We start from the raw sequence: 21,201 nt of genomic DNA, 5'->3' as shown, positions 1-21,201 counted from the left end.
GTCACATTTATGCATGATTGCCGTCCAGTTGCATTCATGATGGGATATGTTTATTTGTCCCATACTGTTGACAAGGCCTTGATAAAATGGAACACACTAAGAAAAGACCAAGATATACTGAAGCCGATCTTAATGGGGGAGAAAAAAGGCTGATTTCTATTCATTACCTGTTTCTAGATAATGAAAACATTGAATGGTTGAGAAAAGTTGAAGGCCATTTGTAAATGAAAAATAAAATAAATTACATAAGAAAACAGTCTTCCTACTAGTCCTAAAGTATTTGTCATTACATGTCATGAGCAAAGCCCTGAAGTTCTTACTTAGGACTTGTCTACATGGGGGGCTAGTCCAGATTAACTCCGTGTGTGAATACTCTCTTATTCTTTGAAAGTAGATTAAACTAATTTGGAATAAGCACTCTTATTCTGCTTTAAATTAACACCTTATTTTATCCTGGATTAATTTTCATAGACAAGCCCTAGCAGAGTTCCTATTAAGATATATCCTGGAGTCCTTACTCAGGTGAAAATTCCCTTTATAGTAATAGAGGTTTATCAGAATATGGTCCTTTGGCTTCATTAAGGGCAGAAGGGACTAAGCATCAGTCTGCCCATTGACTTTAGCTGGAGTTTTACTTGTGTAATGGCCAACACAGGGAATTGAACAGACAACCTGTGGAGCTAGAAGCATGAATCTCTACAACTAAAGAGTCAGGCTCCATCTCAGAGCTGTAATAGACCCATGATCTCTATGGTTCAGGCACAGAGGGGGACACATAACACACACAGGGTTAGATAAGCAATGAATGAAAATTGAGGGCGTCAGGATTTGGCTTAGTATTAATAGTTTGATGGGCTTTGAATCATTGCCGGATTAAATAAATCCCATATTTCAGATAAATCAGGAGTCTACATCTTCAGAGTTTGATAATCCAAGTGAATTGCATGGATAGAACCTTCCTCAAGACTAGACGATGACTAGGTATGGCAAATGGCAACTGTGATGAGGAACTTTGCTCAATAATGCATTATTAAATATGAAGCCTTGTTAAAGATTGTATATACAAAAGGCGGAGTGGGGGAGGAACTACAAAGATTTGTGTAGGAAGGTCCTAGGCAGAAGCTCTGTCGTGAAGCAGAGTGGGAGTGGAAAATGAATGGTATGAGGTTAATACTGTCTAACAAAGTTCTTAGTTCACTGTTGGAAGAAAGTGACGGTCTCTTGGAATCTTTGCTATTATCATATGACAGATTCCGTCTCTGGTTACGTGAGTGCAGCTCCCACTTAAAACTTTGTGTCACACATCTACAGGTAGAGTCTACCCAAGAGTGCTGATCAGTTCTTTTTATCAATAGCATTTAGCTTGTTGAGTATTGCCAACTTCAAGCGGTCAAAAATTATGAGTTCAGTCCCCTGAAATCATGCAACTGGCTTTAAAAACTTGATATTTTTTAAAAAGTTTTTTCACTTTATTTGCCTCCCCATGTTGAGCCTTTAAGGTTCCTGTTTTCAAGCTTTTCTCTACTATCGTGAGGGCTAGAAACATTTTATAAGTGTTATATATATTTAGAGATAAACTGTCCTGAACAAATAAGACTCCAGTCTCTATTTTTTAGTTTTACTTTCATCTTCAAAGTAAATATATATCTGGAGCCCTATTTCCGTAATACGATCTCTCATCATGTTTCTGGCTACACTGGAAAAAACTAGAACTGAGAAGTCCCCAGAAAAGTCAACTTAATTTTGCAGATTCAAGAGATTTCAATGAGTTTCTCAGTTTCTGAGGTCATAAATCAGCAAAGCATTTGACAATGTTCTAATGTCCACTCCTATATATCCAAAGCACTTAAGCCATGTGGATTCTTCAATGAAATGTAAGAATATGCCTAAACATATGCTTAAATCCTTTGCTGAATATAAGTGGATGGCTGAATCAAAGTCTGGAGGCTTAGCATCATAGCATCAGAACTTAGTTTCCACATGTTGTACAGCCTTTCTTCCAAATAACCACGAAAGGCCAACTTTACTGTGATTAATTAACACAACCTATACTTTTTACTGTAGAGTTTGTGGATGAAAAAAAGATGTTTTCCCGGGTTATTTATAAATGTTGTAGGTTTCTCTGCTGGCTCCTGTCAAGCAAAGTCATAGGAATTGGCTATTTTTATCACCCTCAAAAGTTTCTCTGCTCTGGGGCTGGTTCAAAATTTTCTGCTGAAACTTGTTTTTAATGGAAAATTGTGTTCTCAACTACATTTTTCACAAGCAGTGCCTGCTTTTTGCAGAAAGTTTCAATATTTAATCAGAAAAAAATGAAATATTTTGTCCAAAAATATTTAAATTCAAAATGGCACCATGATGTTTCATGAGTATTGCAGTTTGAGTGCCTTATGCTCCCATTCTCCACCATAGACTAAGACCTCAGATTGGATTACATTTTCCATGATGCAACACTTGCTGTTCTCTTGGTGAGGGGAAAGGGTGCATCATCGGTGTTCCTGGCTGTGGTACCTAATGGGTAATGTGGTCCAGTTAGAGCAGTGATACTCAGACTGCAGCTCATGAGCCACAAGTGACTCTTTAATTTGTCTCCTGCGGCTCTTTACAACACACAATATTAAAACACTGTGTGATATAATTATTAACCAATCAGGATGCCTTTGCTATGTTAATAACCAATCAAGTTATCAACTTGCACTAAGTTATTAACTTATTTGCTTGGAGAATAACACACATACACACACACACACACACACACACACTCTAAATATTTCCCATCATACTGAATATGAATAGTACCATTCTAAGTGAAACAATGAATTCACACTACTGTGGCTCTTTTGCGTGATGTTGATCGCTAATTTGGCTCTTGAATCATTCAGGTTGGAGTATCACTGAGTTAGAAGGTCCAGCCCAAAGAACACAACAGGAATATAAGACCTGACCTACAATTCCTGTGAGACACCCTGGAGCCAGTTTAAATTAAATATTTTGGTTTTCAGCCAAAATATTTAGATGAAATATTATATTTTCTAACAGAAAACGTCAGCAAAAACAAACTATTTTTTCCCTAAATTTTCACCAAAAAATCCCGCCTTATTTTTCAACCAGCTCTATTGATTCTTCATACAGATGCAGAGAAAATGCAAGGCTCCAAAGCGTTGAAGAAGGAGGGCATAGGCTGTAGCAGTACAGTATATCTCCACTGTTCTGCATTTCAAGGTATGTTCCACTAGGATGATTGTCTGCACCTCAAATTACCTAGGGTGGTGAGTGTATCTTTGCCTCAGTGGGCCATCTCTGAGCTCCCTGATTGGCAGCTGTTTCAGCTGCTTGACCATTTTTCTTTCAGGGGAAAAATGTCTTATATGCAGTGCTAGGGAAAGGTATATAATATTCTAGTGACTTTGTTCATAACCCTACACTAATCCCCATAAGCATCTGATTTACGTGACTATTCTTCCTGTTATCTAGAACCCACAGAACTTGGACTAAGCTTTGATGAATTCAGACCTTTGTTTTGTACTAAGTGTGAAAGAAAGATCAAACAAATTAGACACAATAGTTATTAACCGAGCTTTCAGGACAAAAAGTTAATGTTCGTGTCTTGTCTTGTATTATATGCATTTACTTATTTCTTTAATGAGAAAATAGTCTTTTTAGATAACTGATATATTCATATTCTTATTCTTTAGAAATCTGTAAACTTTGTTGCATATTATCACTTGAATAGACCAAATAATTAGAGTGCCTACTCATAGACAATTAGCTTTCAGTAAAACTGAAGTTTATAAAAGAATTTAAAAAAAGACAGTTACTAACTGCATTGAAAATCTAAAAATAAGGGTTTCATTTAGACTGTAAGATCTCAATTGCTTTTAGAAACCTAACAATAACTTATTGTGTCACATTTAGAAGTATCATTATTAATTTAGGATGGTATTCCTAGTTCTGGTATTAGAGTTTTTGTGATTAAAAAAGCTGCTGTTTAATGGATTGCTGAGGGTGATGTAAAATGCAAGCAGGGTTAAATAAAAAGATAAGTCACGGAAGTATCATGGCCTTCTGGGTAGAATATCAAAGGACTTTAAAGGCATTAGGAAGTTGGGTACCTTTAGGCTTCTTTGAAACTCCCAACTTGAATGTATGGAGCATGTGTCTCCAAGTGGGTCATACTATAGCATTATGCTATAGCATTTTAATCCCACTTACTGCAAATTCTTGAAGTCAGCAGATTGAAAGCAAAGGTTGTAAAGGAATCCTTTTCATCGAAAGTGACTTGCTTTAAAAAAAAATCAGTCAGGATTCTAATCTAAGATACATACAGATATATAATCACAAACTTTTACTATGAGGGGAGGGTGAACCTATCAGAAACAAGCAAGGGTATAATTCTACAGGCACTTATTTATTTGCATTCCTATGGCACTTAGAAGCTCTAATCATGGACCAGGACCCACTATGCTAGGTGCTGTACAAACCCAAAACAAACAAAAAAAGGCTGTCCTTACCCCCCCAAAGAGTTTACATTCTATAAGACAAAGAGACAACAAATGGAGACAGACAGGCAGGGAGTACAAGGAAACATTGAGACAATATTGATCAACATGATAGGCAGTGATCTCAGGACACCAGCAGCCTAACCACAGTCAAGTTTTTTGTAGGCCTCATGGCAAAGGAGAAAGTTGAGTGTCTTGAAGGAGAATGATGGGGTAGATTTGTGGATTTTATGGGGAGCACCTCCCAAGTGTGAGAGGCAGCATGGAGGAAAAGCATGAAGGTGTTTGTTTGAAAGTGTCACAAGTGAATGATGGAATCCTGGGTCTATCAGAGACAGGAGTCAGCGGCTCAATGGTATTGTGTTTCCTGGTGTAAAAGGAGTGGATGCAATAGGTTTGATCATCATGAAGGTCCTAGCAGAAGTTTGGAATGTTAATATGGAAGACACAATACCACTGGAGGGCTAGATTCTGATATCCTTTTACTCCGCAAATAGTAAATTGGAAAGTTATCTCTGTGGAGGAATGAGAAATAAAATCCATTTTGATCATAGTCCTGTTTGACTTGGGCAACATGGACATATGGGAAAGGCTGATGAATGAAGTACAGTTATTTTGTTCCTAGAGCTCAGCCCTGCCACTCAGAGCAGAAGGAAATAGCACAGAGAAATCCTTTGCTAAGGACAATATGGAGGTATTTGTGTTATTCCTCAAGCTGAGAATCCATTTGTGACAGACTGCAGGGTGGGAACAGATGAGTATGCATTCTGATCACTCAGATGTTAATTAGTTTCCCCTGAGAAAAATCAGGCTAACTGGCTGGAAGGTCTAAGGAGCCAATTACCCCCTCAGCCTAAAGACTGATAAAAAGGCAGGAACGAAGCCCTAAAAGTTGGGGGAAGAGAGAAAGAGGGTGGATAGACAGACCGACCGACCGACCGACTGACTAATTGAGCTCAGTATCATGGAGGCCTCAAGGGAGAGAGGCCTCTGTTCCCCTCAGGTCCTAGGGAAAGGGCTAAAAGTCTCGTCAGCACTGTAAATAGACTGTTGCTTGGGAATTGTAGAAATGATAGAGGGAACTTAAAATAAAAGAATATGGTGAAGGCACAACTACTGGAATCTATCCAGTTTCTGCGGGGAGAAGAAGAGAAAGGAGCCAGGCCCTATGATGCCACTAATGTAAGAAATACTACATGTTCCAGAGGTGCTGACTGAGGGCCATCCAGAATGCTTAAAACAACAGGAACTAGTACAAGGCTCTTCTTCAAGACTGATTTGAAGAAATAAAAGGACTTTGAAGTTCTGACACGCTTTGTGAGATGGGTGGTGTGGAAACATATTCTTTTATTAACATTTTCTGTAAATTTAACATCATTTATGGTTGATCGGTGCTGTAAAATGATACTGTTTCCAGATGTTAGTAGTTTGAAGACAATGCAAAGAAATTACAGGATAAGATGATATTCGGTTTAAAAAAAAAGAGGGACAGAGAGGGATTAAAGTATGCTGCAGATACTTCTTTTCTCTACTGTAGAACAGTGGGGCAATACTGACTGTGAGGTTAGACATGGACAAGGAAAGGAACCAGCAAATCTGTCCAGAGGTTTGGAAAGATATAATGCGAGCCTCTATGGTCCATTGAAGTCAACAAGTGTCCAGGCATTCTTCCTTGGAAAGCTCACTAAATACTAGTCATAAAATGGTAAATCCTTTTACTTTGAAAGGCACCAAACTTTTAATTTAATTTGATTCAAAATTATGGTTTTGTGATGAACTAAAACCCCATATAGTTTTGTACTGAGTTCATTTCTTCAGACATAATCGTTCTTAATTTGTACTCTCAAAAAATTACTGGTGCAGGGAATTTGTAGTGGTGTATATAGAGCCTTTCACCTCTGGATCACCAATCCAGATCTAGCACAAGTCAGTAGCAACCAAAAGTTGGTAATATCATAGCTGCTTTAACGTCCTATCTGAAATGAGTGGCATGATTTCACTCCATGTCCCATTGGATACATGACCCCATTTGGCACTAATTACCCCCCTTGTCAGTAGACTCAGCTAAGAGGCCAAGACATGAATGGCCTTAAACTATCCTCTTACTCCTAGATGTGTTCCCAGCAGAACATAGTTGGAGGGACATTATAGAGTAGCGTGGGATGGATGAGTAGCTGTTCCATGGATATAATGTCAGCCTTTAGGGTTGGTAACTGGGAACCTTTCGCAGAGCAATAAAATTCACATCCAATTGTAAATGAATATATTTTAAAAGAAAACGCTGACTGCACGAGACATGATAAAATTCTTCCCTTCTGCCCTCTTGAATTGATCGGAAGTTTGTTGGGTTTTGAGGGGCTCAACAGATTTGGCTTTCGAATAGCTAGTCTGACTCTCCAAATGGTGGATATCTGAACTACGAAAATAGTAATTCATTCATTAAATCAGCCAGTTTTAAATTTCTAGGATACCAAAAATAATGGGCCAGATCTTCAGCTGGTGTAAAGTGGCCCTAATTTCAGTGAAGCTATGTACAGTTACATCAGCTGAAGAACTGGTTCAATTATTTGCAACATTTTGTTGCAGTTCAAAAATGGCTGATCCCAGTTTGCTTTTATATCATTCTTGGAATAAGACTTTATTTACTGAGACCATATTTGCCGTCCCTGCATTTTTATGACCAAGTTATAAACACGAAAAAAGCCACCCACGTTCATAATGAAAACGCTGCCAGACAGACTGACCCCCTTAGGGGACACAGTCCAAGAAACTGATTTGACAGATCCTGACCAGAACTGGACGACACCAGATTACATTGAGACATACGTGTGTTATATGTTCCCCCTCAATTGCATTTAAAATCACTGCAAAGAATGACTGCTTTAAGAATCATGCAAATGTGGGCGTAGCAATGGATCAGCCTTCCTGTTTGCAAATGGAGAATCTGAGAAACCTGAAAGAACACAGCCCAGTGGGCCAGAGGCAAATAGGAATACAAAGGGAGAGGGCAAGGGGTCAGAGGGAGGGAATGGAGAAAGAGAACAACAGAGAACAAGTAGGGACATAGAAGCAGAAAAGGTTTAGAGAGGAGAAGAGTGGGGTAGTGAGGGAGGAAGCAATGGGCCAAAAGTGAGGAAAAGAGGTAGGGAAAGAGGGGAGGAAAATGGAGAGAGAGGAGAAAAAAAGGGGGACAATGTGAGTGAGAAAGAGAGAGTGCTTTCCTAGGACTCCTGAGTTGCTATTTAGAATAGTTAGCTGTGCCACTTTAAGGTCTCTAGTGTAGCTGCTCTAAGCCAATAGGAGAGAGCTCTCCAGTCAACTTAATTAATCCACCCTCAAGGAGTGGCGATGTCGGTGGGAGAAGCTCTCCTACCAATGTAGCACTGTCTACACCAGCACTTAGGTCAGTGTAATTTATGTAGCGCAGGGGGTGGCTTATTCACACCCCTTAGTGACATCAATTGTACCAGCATAAGTGGTAGTGTAGACATAGTGGAGATAAGATGAATGCATTCAAGAAACAATCCCTAAATATTGTTGTTTCAGAAAAACCCTTGAGCGAGGAGGAGGGCGTGTGAGAGTCCTCCCTATAGCTGCACTGACACTGGCAAAACTTGGACATGCAAGTCAGCAGCAGGGCAGCTCCAGTTACTACAAATGGCAAATCACAGATAGGATGTGTATTGCCCAGTGCCTCCCTGAATGAATGTCTTGTGTCTAATGAGCCCCACTGTCCCCCACATACACAGCTACAAAAAACAGGCCCCTAAACTGATACCAGGCTCTTTATCCTCTACGTGGACTAGCCATTAGCCATCACGTTTGACACCTGTGTGCCTCTATGACAGTGTGTGTGTGTATCTTGTACTCGTGTTTGCGTCCCTGTGTTTGCATCTGTTCCCTCATGGGTGCCTCTGGTCACTGCATATGTAGCCCAATGTGTTGGCCTTCATGCCTCTCTTTCTGTGCTGTGTCACTCTGTGTGCATTGTCCTGTGTCCCCCGCTACACAATTCTATCAGCACCTCTGCATCAACCTGTGTGTCTGTTTCGTGTGTTTGTGCGTGCCACTTCGACCCTCTCTGTACCAGCACACTGCTCCCTGTGTCCCCAGTGAGTGTGTCACTCCTCCTGCCCCCAGGGAGTGGGTGGGTGTGTCACTCCTCCTGTGAGTGGGTGGGTGTGTTGCTCCGTCTGCCACAAGTGCGTGGATGGGTATGTTGCTCTCCTTGCCCCCGTGGGTGTGCCTCTTTCCATTCCTGCCCCCCCATGGGTGGGTGGGTCGCTCCTGTACTCCAATGAGTGAGTGAGTGGGTGGGTGGGTGTGTCGCTCCCCCTACCCCCTGTGGGTGGGTGAGTGGGTGTGTCACTGCCCCTACCCCAGTGAGTGGGTGGGTGGGTGTGTTGCTCCCCCTACTCCCGGTGGGTGGGAGGGTGTATTGTTCCCCCTACCCCAATGGGTGGGTGTCACTGCCCCTACCTCATGAATGGATGGGTGTGTCACTCCCCCTACCCCCGGTGGGTGGGTGTGTGGCTCCCCCTACCCCCCGTGGGTGGGTGTGTCGCTCTCCTACCCCCCGTGGACGTGGGCGTGCCCCCCCAGCCCCCCGTGGGTGGGTGTGTCGCTCTCCTACCCCCCGTGGACGTGGGCGTGGCCCCCCAGCCCCCTGTGGGTGGGTGTGTCGCTCTCCTACCCCCCGTGGGCGTGGGCGTGCCCCCCCCGTCTCTCCCCCTCTCTGGCTCTCCCGGCGGCGCTGCCGGGGCGGGTGGGTGACTCACGCTGCCTTTGAATGGCAGCCCCGAGCTTTATAACGGCGGGAGCGGCCCGAGCTCCCGGCTCTGCTCCTCCAGCTGCCGCCGCCGCTGCCCTCGGGGCGGACCCGCTCCTGGCTCAGCGTGGCCGGGCACCGGGCTCTGGGCACCATGCGCTGCGCCCCCCTCCTGCTGCTGCTGCTTTCCGCGGGGGACGCCGCGGTCATCACCGGGGTGAGAGCCGGGGGCGTCCGGGGGTCCGGGGAGCCTGCCCAGCGCCGCGCTAACGTCCCAGCCCCCGGCTCCGGCGGCCCCGCCGGGGAGCCACCCTCCGCCGCCCGGCTGGGAGCGGGGCAGGGCTGAACCGGATCCTGGGACGAGGGGCAAGGGGCTGAGTGGTTCTGGGGGTCTCTGGGGGGTGGTTTGGGGTTCCCGGGGGGGAACGGTCCCAGGTCCTGGGGGTCTCTGGGGATGGTTGGGGATCAGTGGTCCCTGGTGTTGGGGGGACTTCTATGGGGCTGAGTGGTCCCAGGTGCTGGGGATGTCTGGGGGGGTGGGAGGTTCATGGTCCTAGGTGCTGGGGGTGTCCTGGGGGTGAGTGGTCCTAGTGGGCTGGGGGGGGGGTGCCAGTAGTCCCAGGCACCTGGAGGTCTCTGCAGGATGATTTGGGGTTCCTGGGTGGGGGGAAAGGTCCCAGGTCCTGGGGGTCTCTGGGGACGGTTGGGGATCAGTGGTCCCTGATGTTGGGGGGTTTCTATGGGGGTGGATGGTCCCACGTGCTGGGAGGTAATGGGGTCTCTCCTGTTACACCATGTGGGCGCTGGGTGCCTAACCTGCCCACACTGCGGTCTGCCAGCAGTTGCTGTGTCGGGAGCAAGCAGAGCCCTTATTCTGTTCCCACTGAAGTTCCTTTCCGCCACCGCCTGGCCGGGTGTTATTGCACACTCAGTGCAAAGGTGCCCCTGCCTGGTCTGCACCAGGTGGGGAGTTATTGTAGGGTAGGAAGAGTTTGTTAAAGGAGATGAAATGACTTTTCTGACTGGTGAACATCCCTGCCCTTGGTTTGAGCTTCACCCCCAAGCTGTGTCCAGGCCCAGGGTCCCACCCTGCGGTCCTGCCTCACGCAGATCTCCCACTGAAGCCTGCAGGGTGGAGATGACAGTTTTAGCCCAGACGAGTTGGCCCTGGTAGGGGGACAGTTCGCACTAGTTGCAACTGACATTTTATTTGTAACTAGTTAAAATGAAAAGCAGGGCTGGAGCCGATTCCCAGTAACAGCTAATGCCCCCCCTTTGATTTTGCTTTTCTTCTTGCATAACTTACCACAAGATTTCACTTTTCTCACAAGGAAATCCACCTCCTTTCAGCTCTTTAGCTTGTTTCCAGCAGATTGATTGACAGCTGTCAGTTTTCCCCCTGAAATTCTATCTGAGATTTGTAGACTGTGTGTCCCTTTAAAGAATTAGCCACAGTACTTTCCAGTTTAAACATTTAATATGCAGTGAAACTTGTTCATTTAACTTTCTATTGTCTCTAAAAGATCTCATAGAATCATAGAATATCAGGGTTGGAAGGGATCTCAGGAGGCCATCTAGTCCAACCCCCTGCTCAAAGCAGGACCAATCTCCCAAACCTATCCTCAATCATACTTAAGAGAATTAGTGTTATTAGAAGAGTATCTCTGTTAAGAAGCCAATTTTATTCATCCCTTGAATGGTTATTTAAGAGAGGGTTTACTGTGTGTTAATGTATTTAGAATTTTAAAAACTCTACTGTCCATTCATTTTCCCTCTATAACTTGTTTCCGATTGCCCAGTTTAAATATTGATGTTTAAAATGTCTAATGTTTGTACAGGCTTACTTTCCTTTAAATACATTCTGAGATTATTCTATTGGTTTCATCTGTTGAAATGCACCTGCTTTAAAAGGTTCAGAAAACACAATGCTTTACACTCTCTCTCTCTCCCCCTCCCTCCCTCTCTTTTTCTTTCCTGAACTGGCCATTAGTTTATAGCGAATTGTTCGTTGCTATTTATTATTAGAATATACTTTTGGGGTGAAAAATACAATTTTTCTAATATGTTCATTGTTTAAATAAAAACTGTTAGATTATTTTAAAGTAAAAACTGTTCTTTTTCAATGTTTGCTTTAGATTAATAGTTAAGCATTTACATTCTTTGGACATCTTAGAGCCTATTTTCAGGACATAATTTAACCATTTAGAAATTGTATTCATGGCAACAGATATTTCATTGTTTTACAAGGTTCTGGTCTAATCAACGGGAATACTTGGTTCAGAACCTGTTTAATTGCACATGGGAAACTGTGAAGGAGTTCTGAAATATTTGAGAATTTGAAAATCTCTTTACATTAAGAATATTTCCGGCTATACTGTAGGTCCAGTCTAAATATTTACCAATAAAGTCTTAGCTACACCTTTAAAGCATTAAAAACCCCAGTAAAAAAGCTAATAGTGAAGAACGGAATAGTAGGCAGGGACTAAATGGATTAGAACAGAAAAGTGTATTAGAATTATAAAATGCTATTTGCTTGAAACTGAAATGTATTTTTACTCATCCTTTTACCATGTACACTCACACACTGTACACTCATGCACTGGGTGAATGCATTGTTAGTTTTTCTTTTTAGTGTTCACTCAGCATGCATGAGCATTGTGAATTTAAGGCACAGTTGCCAACTTTCCCACGGTAAATAAGCACCCCGACTTTCACAATAAGACATACTCAAGCTAATCCCATTTCAAAACAAGGCAATCTCTAAGAACCCCAACACTCTGTGACTAGATTCCCTCCTGGCGTGCAGTCTGGGACTGTGGGGGGCCCGCTGTGCACCCCGACTCTCTTTCCCCCATTGCCCCTGCTTGCTGGGAGCTGATCAAAAAAAAAAGAAGAAGCTACAAGCCAAAAGCTAGCCAACAAGCAACTCACAAGCTAATTAAACCAAAAACAAGCCCAATTTCTGCATTTTTTTCCCATGGGTTTGGCATGTCTGATTTAAGGGCTTGACCCAAAACCTATTGAAGTCAGGAAGAGTCTTTCCATTAACTTAAATCGACTTTGGTTCAGACACTAAATCACAAATAAAGCATAACTAAAGTTACCAGGGTTTTCCACAAGAATTTAGTTGAACGCAGACTGAGGAGCAGGAATATCATTAAGTAACCACTGTGTTATGCCCCAAATATGGGGAATATTGGTTTAAGTTAAATATTGGAGATAAGAGAAAGTGGGGACCTAAAAAGTGAATGGCGGGCATCTGGGACAATGTAATTTTTAGGATCTGGGACAATGTAATTTAATTCTTAGAGGGAAAACCTTCATTGGATTCAAGAGGAAATAGCTGAAGATCAGGTTGAAAAGGAATATTGACTAACACAATGCCTTAAGTGTTGTTATTATTTAGAATGTATTCACTGTTGTTTCAGGGCTAGGTTCTGCCACCCTTACTGACACTGAGTAACACCTCACTCTGCCAGTAGTCCCACTGAAATGAATGGGACTCCTTGGGGAGTAAGGTACTACTCAGGGTGAGCACGGGTGCCAGAATATGACCCATAAAGAGTAGCATGGTAGTCAAATGTACAGCCCGTTGTTCATGTTCAGAAGCAGATTTTAGATCACCATAGCATGAGTTTCCCTGCCTTCTGGGAAAGCACTGCCAGCACTACAACATTCACAAGACCAGGGCAATGAATGCTGTAAATTTGCATGCGTTTGATTAATTCAAAATGCACCAGCACAAGATGGGTCTGATAAGCACCCAGACATGCTACTTTGAAACTAGTTAAAACTTGATTCTGTGCAGTGATAGTGTTAGCATCTTCCCTCTCCCCCACCTCAGATGACAGACTTAATAATTTAATTTTGTATACAAAATTAAAGGACCAGATTCCAGAAACAGGACAACAGGAGAACAAAGAGGAAGCCCCTCTCCTTTTTGAATGGTCTTGTTTACGTGTACCTCCGTGGGGTTGCATTCTCAGACTACTCTGTCTTCCTCAAACTTTTTGCAAGTAGTTGCACCACTGCTAAACTCTGCTGTAAAGCCAAAAGAACTTATTTTGAATCAGTGGCAATATTGTGGCTTTATCCCAGTGTCACTAGTGCAGAATTTGACCAGTAGATTTATTTTGTTGTTTATGGAAGGTTAGAAAACAAACATTATCTACCTGAGGGGTTCTAACAGCAGTTTTAGAGTCAGACTAGTCTTTTGGGTAAGTATGTATTTAGACTGGTTTGTAATAGCTGTTGAATTTATTAAATATATATTTTAATGTGAGTGCTACACAGGTTGGTTACATATGCTATTTCATTGCTCTTCCCTAGCCCCAAGAGCTTTTTCTAAGTTACTAGCTGTTCAGTAAATATGTATTTTGATGTGAGTTTGAAATGGCATAATATTTACCTGGGGGGAGTACACAGAATGGCATTTATCATGTAAATCCCAGTATAAGATACTTGAGCACTTTTTTCTAAAATGAGGGTTTGTTTCAATAGACGGTAATGTCTCCCTCAGATCAGTTAAGATTCCTTATGCATCCTGTTCTCAGTTTGCCTGTTTGAGACAATTGATCAAAACCCTTTTTTGCCTGTCAGTCCTGCTGTCAGATACTGGGGGGGACCGAGGGGGGCGGTCAGATTCAGTTTATCTTAGTTATGTGATGAGGCCCATTACTTCAGTGAGATTCCACACTTGAGCAAGTAGAATGGGATTTGGCCCTATAATGCTATAATTAAGATCCTTATAACCTTTTGTTGTTTGTTTTTTTAATGTATTTTAACAGGAATAAACATGTATAGTCATTCACTTCTGAACCCCAGCGTTTCACTTGCTCATAAATTTTTGGTTTTCAAAATGTATAAACACAAAATGAACTAGGATTGCTTTGTACAAGTACGGTATGCCTTAAACCAACGGTTGAAATTTACAATGGACAGCCCCTCCTTCTACAGCTCACATCAGCGCCTATTTGGGTGTGGACTGTTTATGCCAAGCTACTCTTAGTTACTAAAAACCCCTTTTAATTTAGATGCAGAATATGGTCTAGATAAGAATCATAACATCCCTGATTAAGCTTTTATTTTATCTAGTTCCAAGAGGACTTTTTTGATAAAAGTATACTACGGTCTTACATTTGCAAAGGCACTCAACCATAAAACACTAGCGTTAGAATCTAGAAGGAAAAGTGATTTTAAAATCTTTACATTCATTTATGAATTTCTCAGCATTAGCTTCTCTTCAAGACAGGGCCACTTATCTATTTGGCACACTTTACTCCTTTTACAAATACCTCAGGCCATGAACTGGAAAGAACGTCAGCATACTCTTAAGGCCATCACTATTCAGGACAGCATTTTGGGAAGTTGAATGGGGGTTGTAGACTCATGCCAGTTTTACCCCTCACAGATACATGGGGGTACCTGGTGGCAGAGTTGATCCTTCAGCCTTGATCCAGACCCCCTACATAGTCATGGTTTGTTTAAACATACAGGTCTAGATTCTGTTGTTATAAATGTTAAATGAGCCATTGTAGCTCGCTATCTTTTCAATGTATTGCAAGATTCCCACATAAAAGTGTAGCTCAGACATTTGCAAAAAGCAGTGGATTGTGCTATTTTTGGAGTGCTTTTGTTTGCCTAATACTATTTATCTGTTTATTAAACTTCAGGCTTGCGACAAGGATCTACAGTGTGGGGGCAGCATGTGCTGCGCTGTTAGTCTCTGGATTCGCAGCCTTCGAATGTGCACGCCAATGGGCGACTTGGGAGAAGAATGTCATCCTTTGAGTAATAAAGTTAGTATGTACTAATGGTGGTTCTTACGACACTGAAACTGACAAGGCAGAAATAAATGTGAATATATTTTGTTGTAAGTCAAATTGCATAAAAAAATATACATGGTAAAAACGTAGGGATCTGTAGTGTCAGTTACAATACCCAGCAGTTTTCTGCTTTATGGAAACAGCATTGAAGGAACATACGTAAAGAAATATATTACTGTCCAAAATTATTCTGAAGAAAACCCAAGGTCAAAAGTACTGTATGGTTTTTTTTTTTTTTTTTTTTTTTTTTGCATTATTTGATAGAAACAGTATTTCACAGTTCCAGGGCCCAACTCTTGATGCCCTTCCTCATGCAAGTAATCCTTGATAATATAAGTAAGTGCCAGTAGCTTCAGTGGAACTACTCTAGTGAGTAAGAACTACAGTAGTCACACAAATAATAACAACATCAGTAGGCAACTGGTATATTCATTGGAGCGCATTCCTTGATATTCCACATCAATGCCAGTTGTGCTCTTACTGTTAAAGATCCACTGATGCCACAAAAAGCCATTAAAAAAGATATTGGTTTCCAAAAAAGTAAAAACTGCATTTGAGAACTCTGATTAAAGGCTGCCTTTACTAAACAGATGGTCAAAAACATATGACTGACCATCTAGCTCTGACCAATATTCGTATACAGTACAAGCCACACTGGAATATCTTGTCACAATGCTTAACTTTAACTGCAAATCTAACAGCATGATCCAAGTCTTTTCCAAGCATAGTCAACAGCATCCACGTAACCCAAAATACTACTTACAACTATGTACATTGAGCTAAACTTTGTTAGGTTTTAGTCCTTTCATTGAAGTTGATAGGAGAGAAATTGACATAGAATGGAATCAGAACCATATATTCATTTTGAAAGTGTTTTTACTGACAGGTTTGAGACCATAATTTTAAAACTGGGTGGTCTTGAAGGTCATGCCAAAGAAAATATGTGACCTAAGAGTAGCCATGTGTGGAAGATACTAATTTCAGATCTGTGAGTGCAGTACAAACTAGTTGTATCTCTGACTAGCTGATTGTAGGCACAACTTCACAACTTTGTGTCTGCAATTCATTTCCTGAAAGAAAATACAGGTCTCAGTCTAGCTAAAAATATACCCTTAAATCTTCCAGTAAGGTGTTAGGAACCAGATTGCACTAAGTAATGTCACTTACTCCCATTTTAAGATCCCTTTACATTAACAGAGGGATGTAAGGAAGCTTCACTGTGAATGAGCATCAGGACCTAGTTGTTCAATGAGTTTATTATTATTATTACAATAATGTATTATGTCCACTGTATTCTTTAGCTGACTGTACACAGTGGTACAGTTAATAGCCAGTATCCAGATCTGGTTTACAGTTGGTCACTGACGTTTACAACTTTTACAAGGTTAATTTTAAACTTATGCTCTTGACCAGGCTACTGTACTAGACAGATAGAAAGCAAAGTTGACTTACTGTACTCTGTGAAATTAAATCTTTTCAAAGATAAAGCGAGGGATGTGTTCCTCAAGGTTTCTTTCCTCTCCTTTAAATATTTAGTGTGTGAGGATTGAGAGACCAGGACTGCTGGATATTGAAACATTTCATTCGTCTGCAGGTCAGGTACAAACCACACACCTTCAGTTTATACTTGCCCACACTGTTTTGCCACTGAATTTAAACGCGCTCTGCAAAGACTAACCTACATTGCGAGGCAATTTAGTCTTCATGAAAGATTAGCCTTGCGCTCTCTTGGGCGGAATCTCTCACCTGTGTTAAATAACACATGATGAGTTTGTGTGGTGGACTCCTGACTGGTAGCAACTGTTCTGAGACCACTAAAAGCATTTCACTTACTGCAGAAAACTGCTCCTTAGGCTATGTCCACGCTTCAGTGTAGACGCTCCCTACAGCGACGGGAGGGGTTCTCCCATGGCTGTAGTGAATCCACCTCCATAGAGGCAGTAACATCACTGATAGAAGAATTCTTCCATTGTCCTAGTGCTTTCTACATGAGGGATTAAGTCAGTTTAACTACATCACTCAGGGATGTAACTGGGTTGATGTAACTTTTTAGTGCAGATCTGCCCTTTAGTTTCTATCAAAAGTCCATCCCCCATTTGCTTAGTGTCTGAGCACCTCACAATCTTTATCATATTTATCCTCACAACACCCCTGGGAGGTAGGGCAGTGGTGTTATCCACATGTGACAGATGGGGAACAGAGAGACTGATTTGCCCAAGATCACACAGGTAGTCTGTGGTACAGCAGGGACTACAACCCAGGTCTCCTAAATACTAGGCTACGCCCTAATCACTGGACAGTCCTTCTTCCCAAATTAAACACCAATCTTCCCACACACCCCAACATACTCTTCCATGTATAAAATGAGTAAACTATTATTTCTGTACATATTGTACAGCAAAAGATTTAAACCGTTGTTTCACTAGGGATCAACCCAGATATGTATACCCTGTGCCTATGAAGATGAATTTGTGTCCTGTCAGATCTCTCTCTCTCTGTTTGTAATGCATCAGTCACCGTATCTCTAGGGAATGCTGTGCAATCTGTGGCCCTTAAGGTCAATTGTATGAGGTGAAAAATGTCGTGACTGTGGATGGAAAACGTGCTCCAGGAGCTGCCCCTTGTAATTTTTCTAGTTGAAGTGTTTGAATCAGCCCCATGGCTTGGAGGAGGCAATGATGGGCGCCGCCTTCCCAACTGCATCCCTCTCCTCCTGCAGCAGCAGCAGCTCTGGTGTGAGCCAGTTGTGCTCTGAGCAGCTGCTCTTCCTTCCCGACTGCAGCTGGTAAGCCGTTCCCCTTCTGGCTGCCTGCTATGCTGCAGATGGAGGGAGGAGAGAGTTGCTGATCCATTGCCTGCTTCCTACTGAGCTGGGGTTAAAAACTGGCTCTGCCTAGCCTAGGGAAGTGGCTCCGGTCCCTGACACGAGGCAGCCTAATAGGAGCGGGGAGAGCAGATGATAATTATGGCTCCCTGATTCTCTGCCCCAGCTCTGGTTAGAACAGGACCTGCTCTAACTTGTGCTGACTGACAAAAGCTCCCCAGGGACCAGATGTCAACTGGGCATAGTCTGAGAGCACTGCACTCACCCTCCCTCTCTCCTCAGTCGGCATCGGGGAAAGCATGGGAGCCATGTATGCTGGCCCTTTGCCAGCTGGGGATTTCCCCACACTGGGGATTCCTTGACAGACATTGCTTGGTAAGGCCTTGAAATTGTGTGGGCCCCTTAGGACATTTAAATTGCTTAGGCTTGAGTGTCAAACTGGGAGACCACTACAGTTCAGGCTGAATGTTGTCCTCCCCGCAGTTGCTGACCGCTGCCAAGACAGGTGCCTTTAAGCTGCTTTGTATGTGGTTTTTTTCCAACTTTTTAATTTTTTTTAGCTACTTGGCCACATTCCACTTGCCTCTGTCCTTATTGGCCACTGCCAAGTGCAACGTGCCGTTTTAGTGACAAGCATGCAAGGATATAAGTGTTGGTTTCCTTGGGTTCGAATCTGTCCTGTGTGGCAATGAAACTCCCTTTGACTTCACTGGAGATTGCACTTGTAGGATTGGGCCCATGGTTAGGTTCTGGATAGTATGAGAGTATCACATGGCAAGGACCTGTTTTCAGTTTTTAGACTGAGGAATATGTTTGTATCATCCTTTTGGAGAGTTTCACTCACTCTACATTTTAATTAATCCCATTCTTTTTCACACACCTCTGGGTCATAGCAGAGAACAATTCCAAGACAAGCCTTTTTCTGGAACACATAAAAGAAACACATAACAGGATTTCTTAGGCTGCAGGTTCTTTGGGTCACAGGTGCTGGGTCTGAATCTCCTTTCCCACTGATATAAATAAGTTTGGAGTTACTTACACCAGTTTTATTTTAGTGTAAGAGGAGACTCATCCCCCAATGTCTTCATATGTATATGTACGGGCCTCTGAGCACTTCTATAATAGAAATATTAGATTGTAATTTATGCAACGGACATATTTGAGCTTTATGGCAGAAAAGAGTCAAATTACTTTCATTTAATTTTGTGAAATAATAGAACTGGAAGGAAAAGATGGTCCTACATTCTAAACCTACAGATCTGTATTATAGGCATGGCTAGTAGCACTGCCTATGATTAACGTTGCCAGACACTTCCCATTGTAAGACCTTGTTTTCAATTGCTTGTAGCTTTGTCAAACTTTAACTACTTGGGCTGAAATTTCCCATGCCAGGTGTCTGCCTCAGGCTGAGCTTTTTGGAAGGTTTCAGCCAAAGTGTTTCAACTGTTTCCAAGAATAAGTCTGGGGGGAAATGTGTTTTTGTTTTTTAAAAAATCTAGTAATCTTTTCTTGGAAAGCTAAGTGTCCCCAGGCTTACGAGCAGGGCCTTTGTCTTAGAGATGTACCTTTTGCTGTCCCCATGAAAATATGCCCAAATTTGGCCAAATTGCAAGCCTTAGCAAAATCGTATTTCACACATGCTGAGTAGATACTCGCTAGAGCTGAATAAGGCAGGGATCCTGTGGAAAAACAGTACATTATCGTGTAACCAAACACTGTATCATAATGCATATGCACAAGGGAAGTGAGTTAAGTTGGCACAAGCAACATTTTTTTAATACAGGATTTTTGTCAGTTTAATATAGATATACACACCAAGAAAAGCACAGTGCAACTTGAAATTGTGCACAAAGGTGGCTTTTAAGTTTCCATTGAACTTCTCCAATCCTGATCTATCTGTTCTCTGGACATAATTTAGAGCACTGTTAAGACCAACAAGCCATTACAGAAGCTAGGAATTACTGGACACAGGGAGTAGTGGAGGCAGAAGCTGGGGTGACACATTGAAGCCATTATGTGAGCTGTATGCCACTAGGTAATCCTTCTCCAGTTGGGTGATCTTCCTATGGCCAGTTATGCTGCTTCATAATGGCAGTACAGAGCAAAGAGTCATGAAGGCAGGAGTCCATCTAGATCACTGCATGCAGATACCAGTGTGAAGTACAGATGGAAAAACAGGGACCTGATGACTAAGGTTAATGCATTTTTACAATAGACCTATTTATAAAATTGGAGGAAAAGATGACCTCGTGTCACTGCCCCCATTTCAGCATACCAATGGGTACTATTGCTACCTGCTGTTGATGTTGCTTCCTCTTGTCACTTCTGACCTTTTCAATACTTGCTTCCAGGTCCCGTTTCTTGGGAGAAGAATGCATCACACCTGCCCATGTCTGCCTAACTTGGCCTGCCTACGGATATCTCCTAGCAGATTCAAATGTTTACCAGAGTTCAGAAACGAAGATGTCTTTTTTTAGCAGGAACAGTTCTTAACCATAAACAGGCACTTCATGTATTTACATTTTTCCTTGTTATTGTGATTAACAAGTTATATGCCAGAGGAAATTCTTTAACATACGTTCTTGCCTCATAAACGTTGAAAACAAACATTGAGATACTGTAGTGTTATAGCCAAGATTTTCAGAAGGGACTACTGATGTCAGATGCTTCCATTTTTGGATGCCCAAACTGAGATATCTTAAAGGGGAGTGATTGGCAACTTTATAGCACTTTCTGGAAATCATGCCCCTTTAAAATGTCCCAATGACAGGGCCCAGAAATGGAAGCTTCTAAAATCACTTGTCGCTTGGTAACTCTTGGCCAATATTTTTATACTTGAATAAGCTTGATTAAAAATGTGAGGTGTGTGTTTGGGGGCGGGTTGTACAGAAGTATAGAGCAAAGCATAAGATGACTGTCAAAAGAAGTGTATTTAGATTAAATTTGGTACCTTTATTGTAATTATTATAGTATTTGTAGGTTAGGTGCATCACTACATTAACAATTTAACCAATAGGTGTAGCTTTTACATTTTTTAAAACTGTCACATTAAACCGAAGCATCTAAGTGTAAAAAGTGTTCAAAGAATTCTATATGTTGTTTTTAGTGTTCAAAGAGAAGAAAGACTTGTTACTTAATCTGGCATAAAACGTGCTGCTCATCTGAAACTATGTATTAAAATGTAGGTTATATTTTAAAAGAAACCCTAAAATCTATTCTAATAGGCCGCCTGACTTCTTGTCATGTACATGTATTAATATTGCTGTGTAAAAATTCTGTATCAGA

General features: G+C 42.0%; 1 protein-coding gene across 1 annotated transcript; it reads left to right on the top strand.

Annotated features, from left to right (window-relative positions):
- Positions 1 to 9,412: 9,412 nt before the first annotated feature.
- On the top strand, positions 9,413 to 21,174 carry PROK2 (prokineticin 2). Its single transcript, XM_050957613.1, has 3 exons — positions 9,413 to 9,484; positions 14,940 to 15,065; positions 20,268 to 21,174. The coding sequence occupies exons 1-3, from the start codon at positions 9,422 to 9,424 to the stop codon at positions 20,391 to 20,393; spliced, it is 315 nt and encodes a 104-aa protein (XP_050813570.1). The 5' UTR covers positions 9,413 to 9,421; the 3' UTR covers positions 20,394 to 21,174.
- The last annotated feature ends 27 nt before the right edge of the window (positions 21,175 to 21,201 follow it).

The sequence above is a fragment of the Gopherus flavomarginatus genome, chromosome 6 (genome assembly GCF_025201925.1).
Source record: "Gopherus flavomarginatus isolate rGopFla2 chromosome 6, rGopFla2.mat.asm, whole genome shotgun sequence".
Taxonomy (NCBI): domain Eukaryota; kingdom Metazoa; phylum Chordata; order Testudines; family Testudinidae; genus Gopherus; species Gopherus flavomarginatus.
Note: the sequence above shows the minus strand (reverse complement) of the source record. Positions and strands in the feature narration are given on the sequence as shown.

Excerpts from the sequence above, each read along its gene's own strand:
- PROK2 (XM_050957613.1), top strand. The coding sequence starts at position 9,422 with ATGCGCTGCGCCCCCCTCCTGCTGCTGCTGCTTTCCGCGGGGGACGCC. Across the intron at positions 9,485-14,939 it reads ACGCCGCGGTCATCACCGGG|GCTTGCGACAAGGATCTACA; the intron begins GTGAGAGCCGGG and ends ATTAAACTTCAG. Across the intron at positions 15,066-20,267 it reads GTCATCCTTTGAGTAATAAA|GTCCCGTTTCTTGGGAGAAG; the intron begins GTTAGTATGTAC and ends ACTTGCTTCCAG.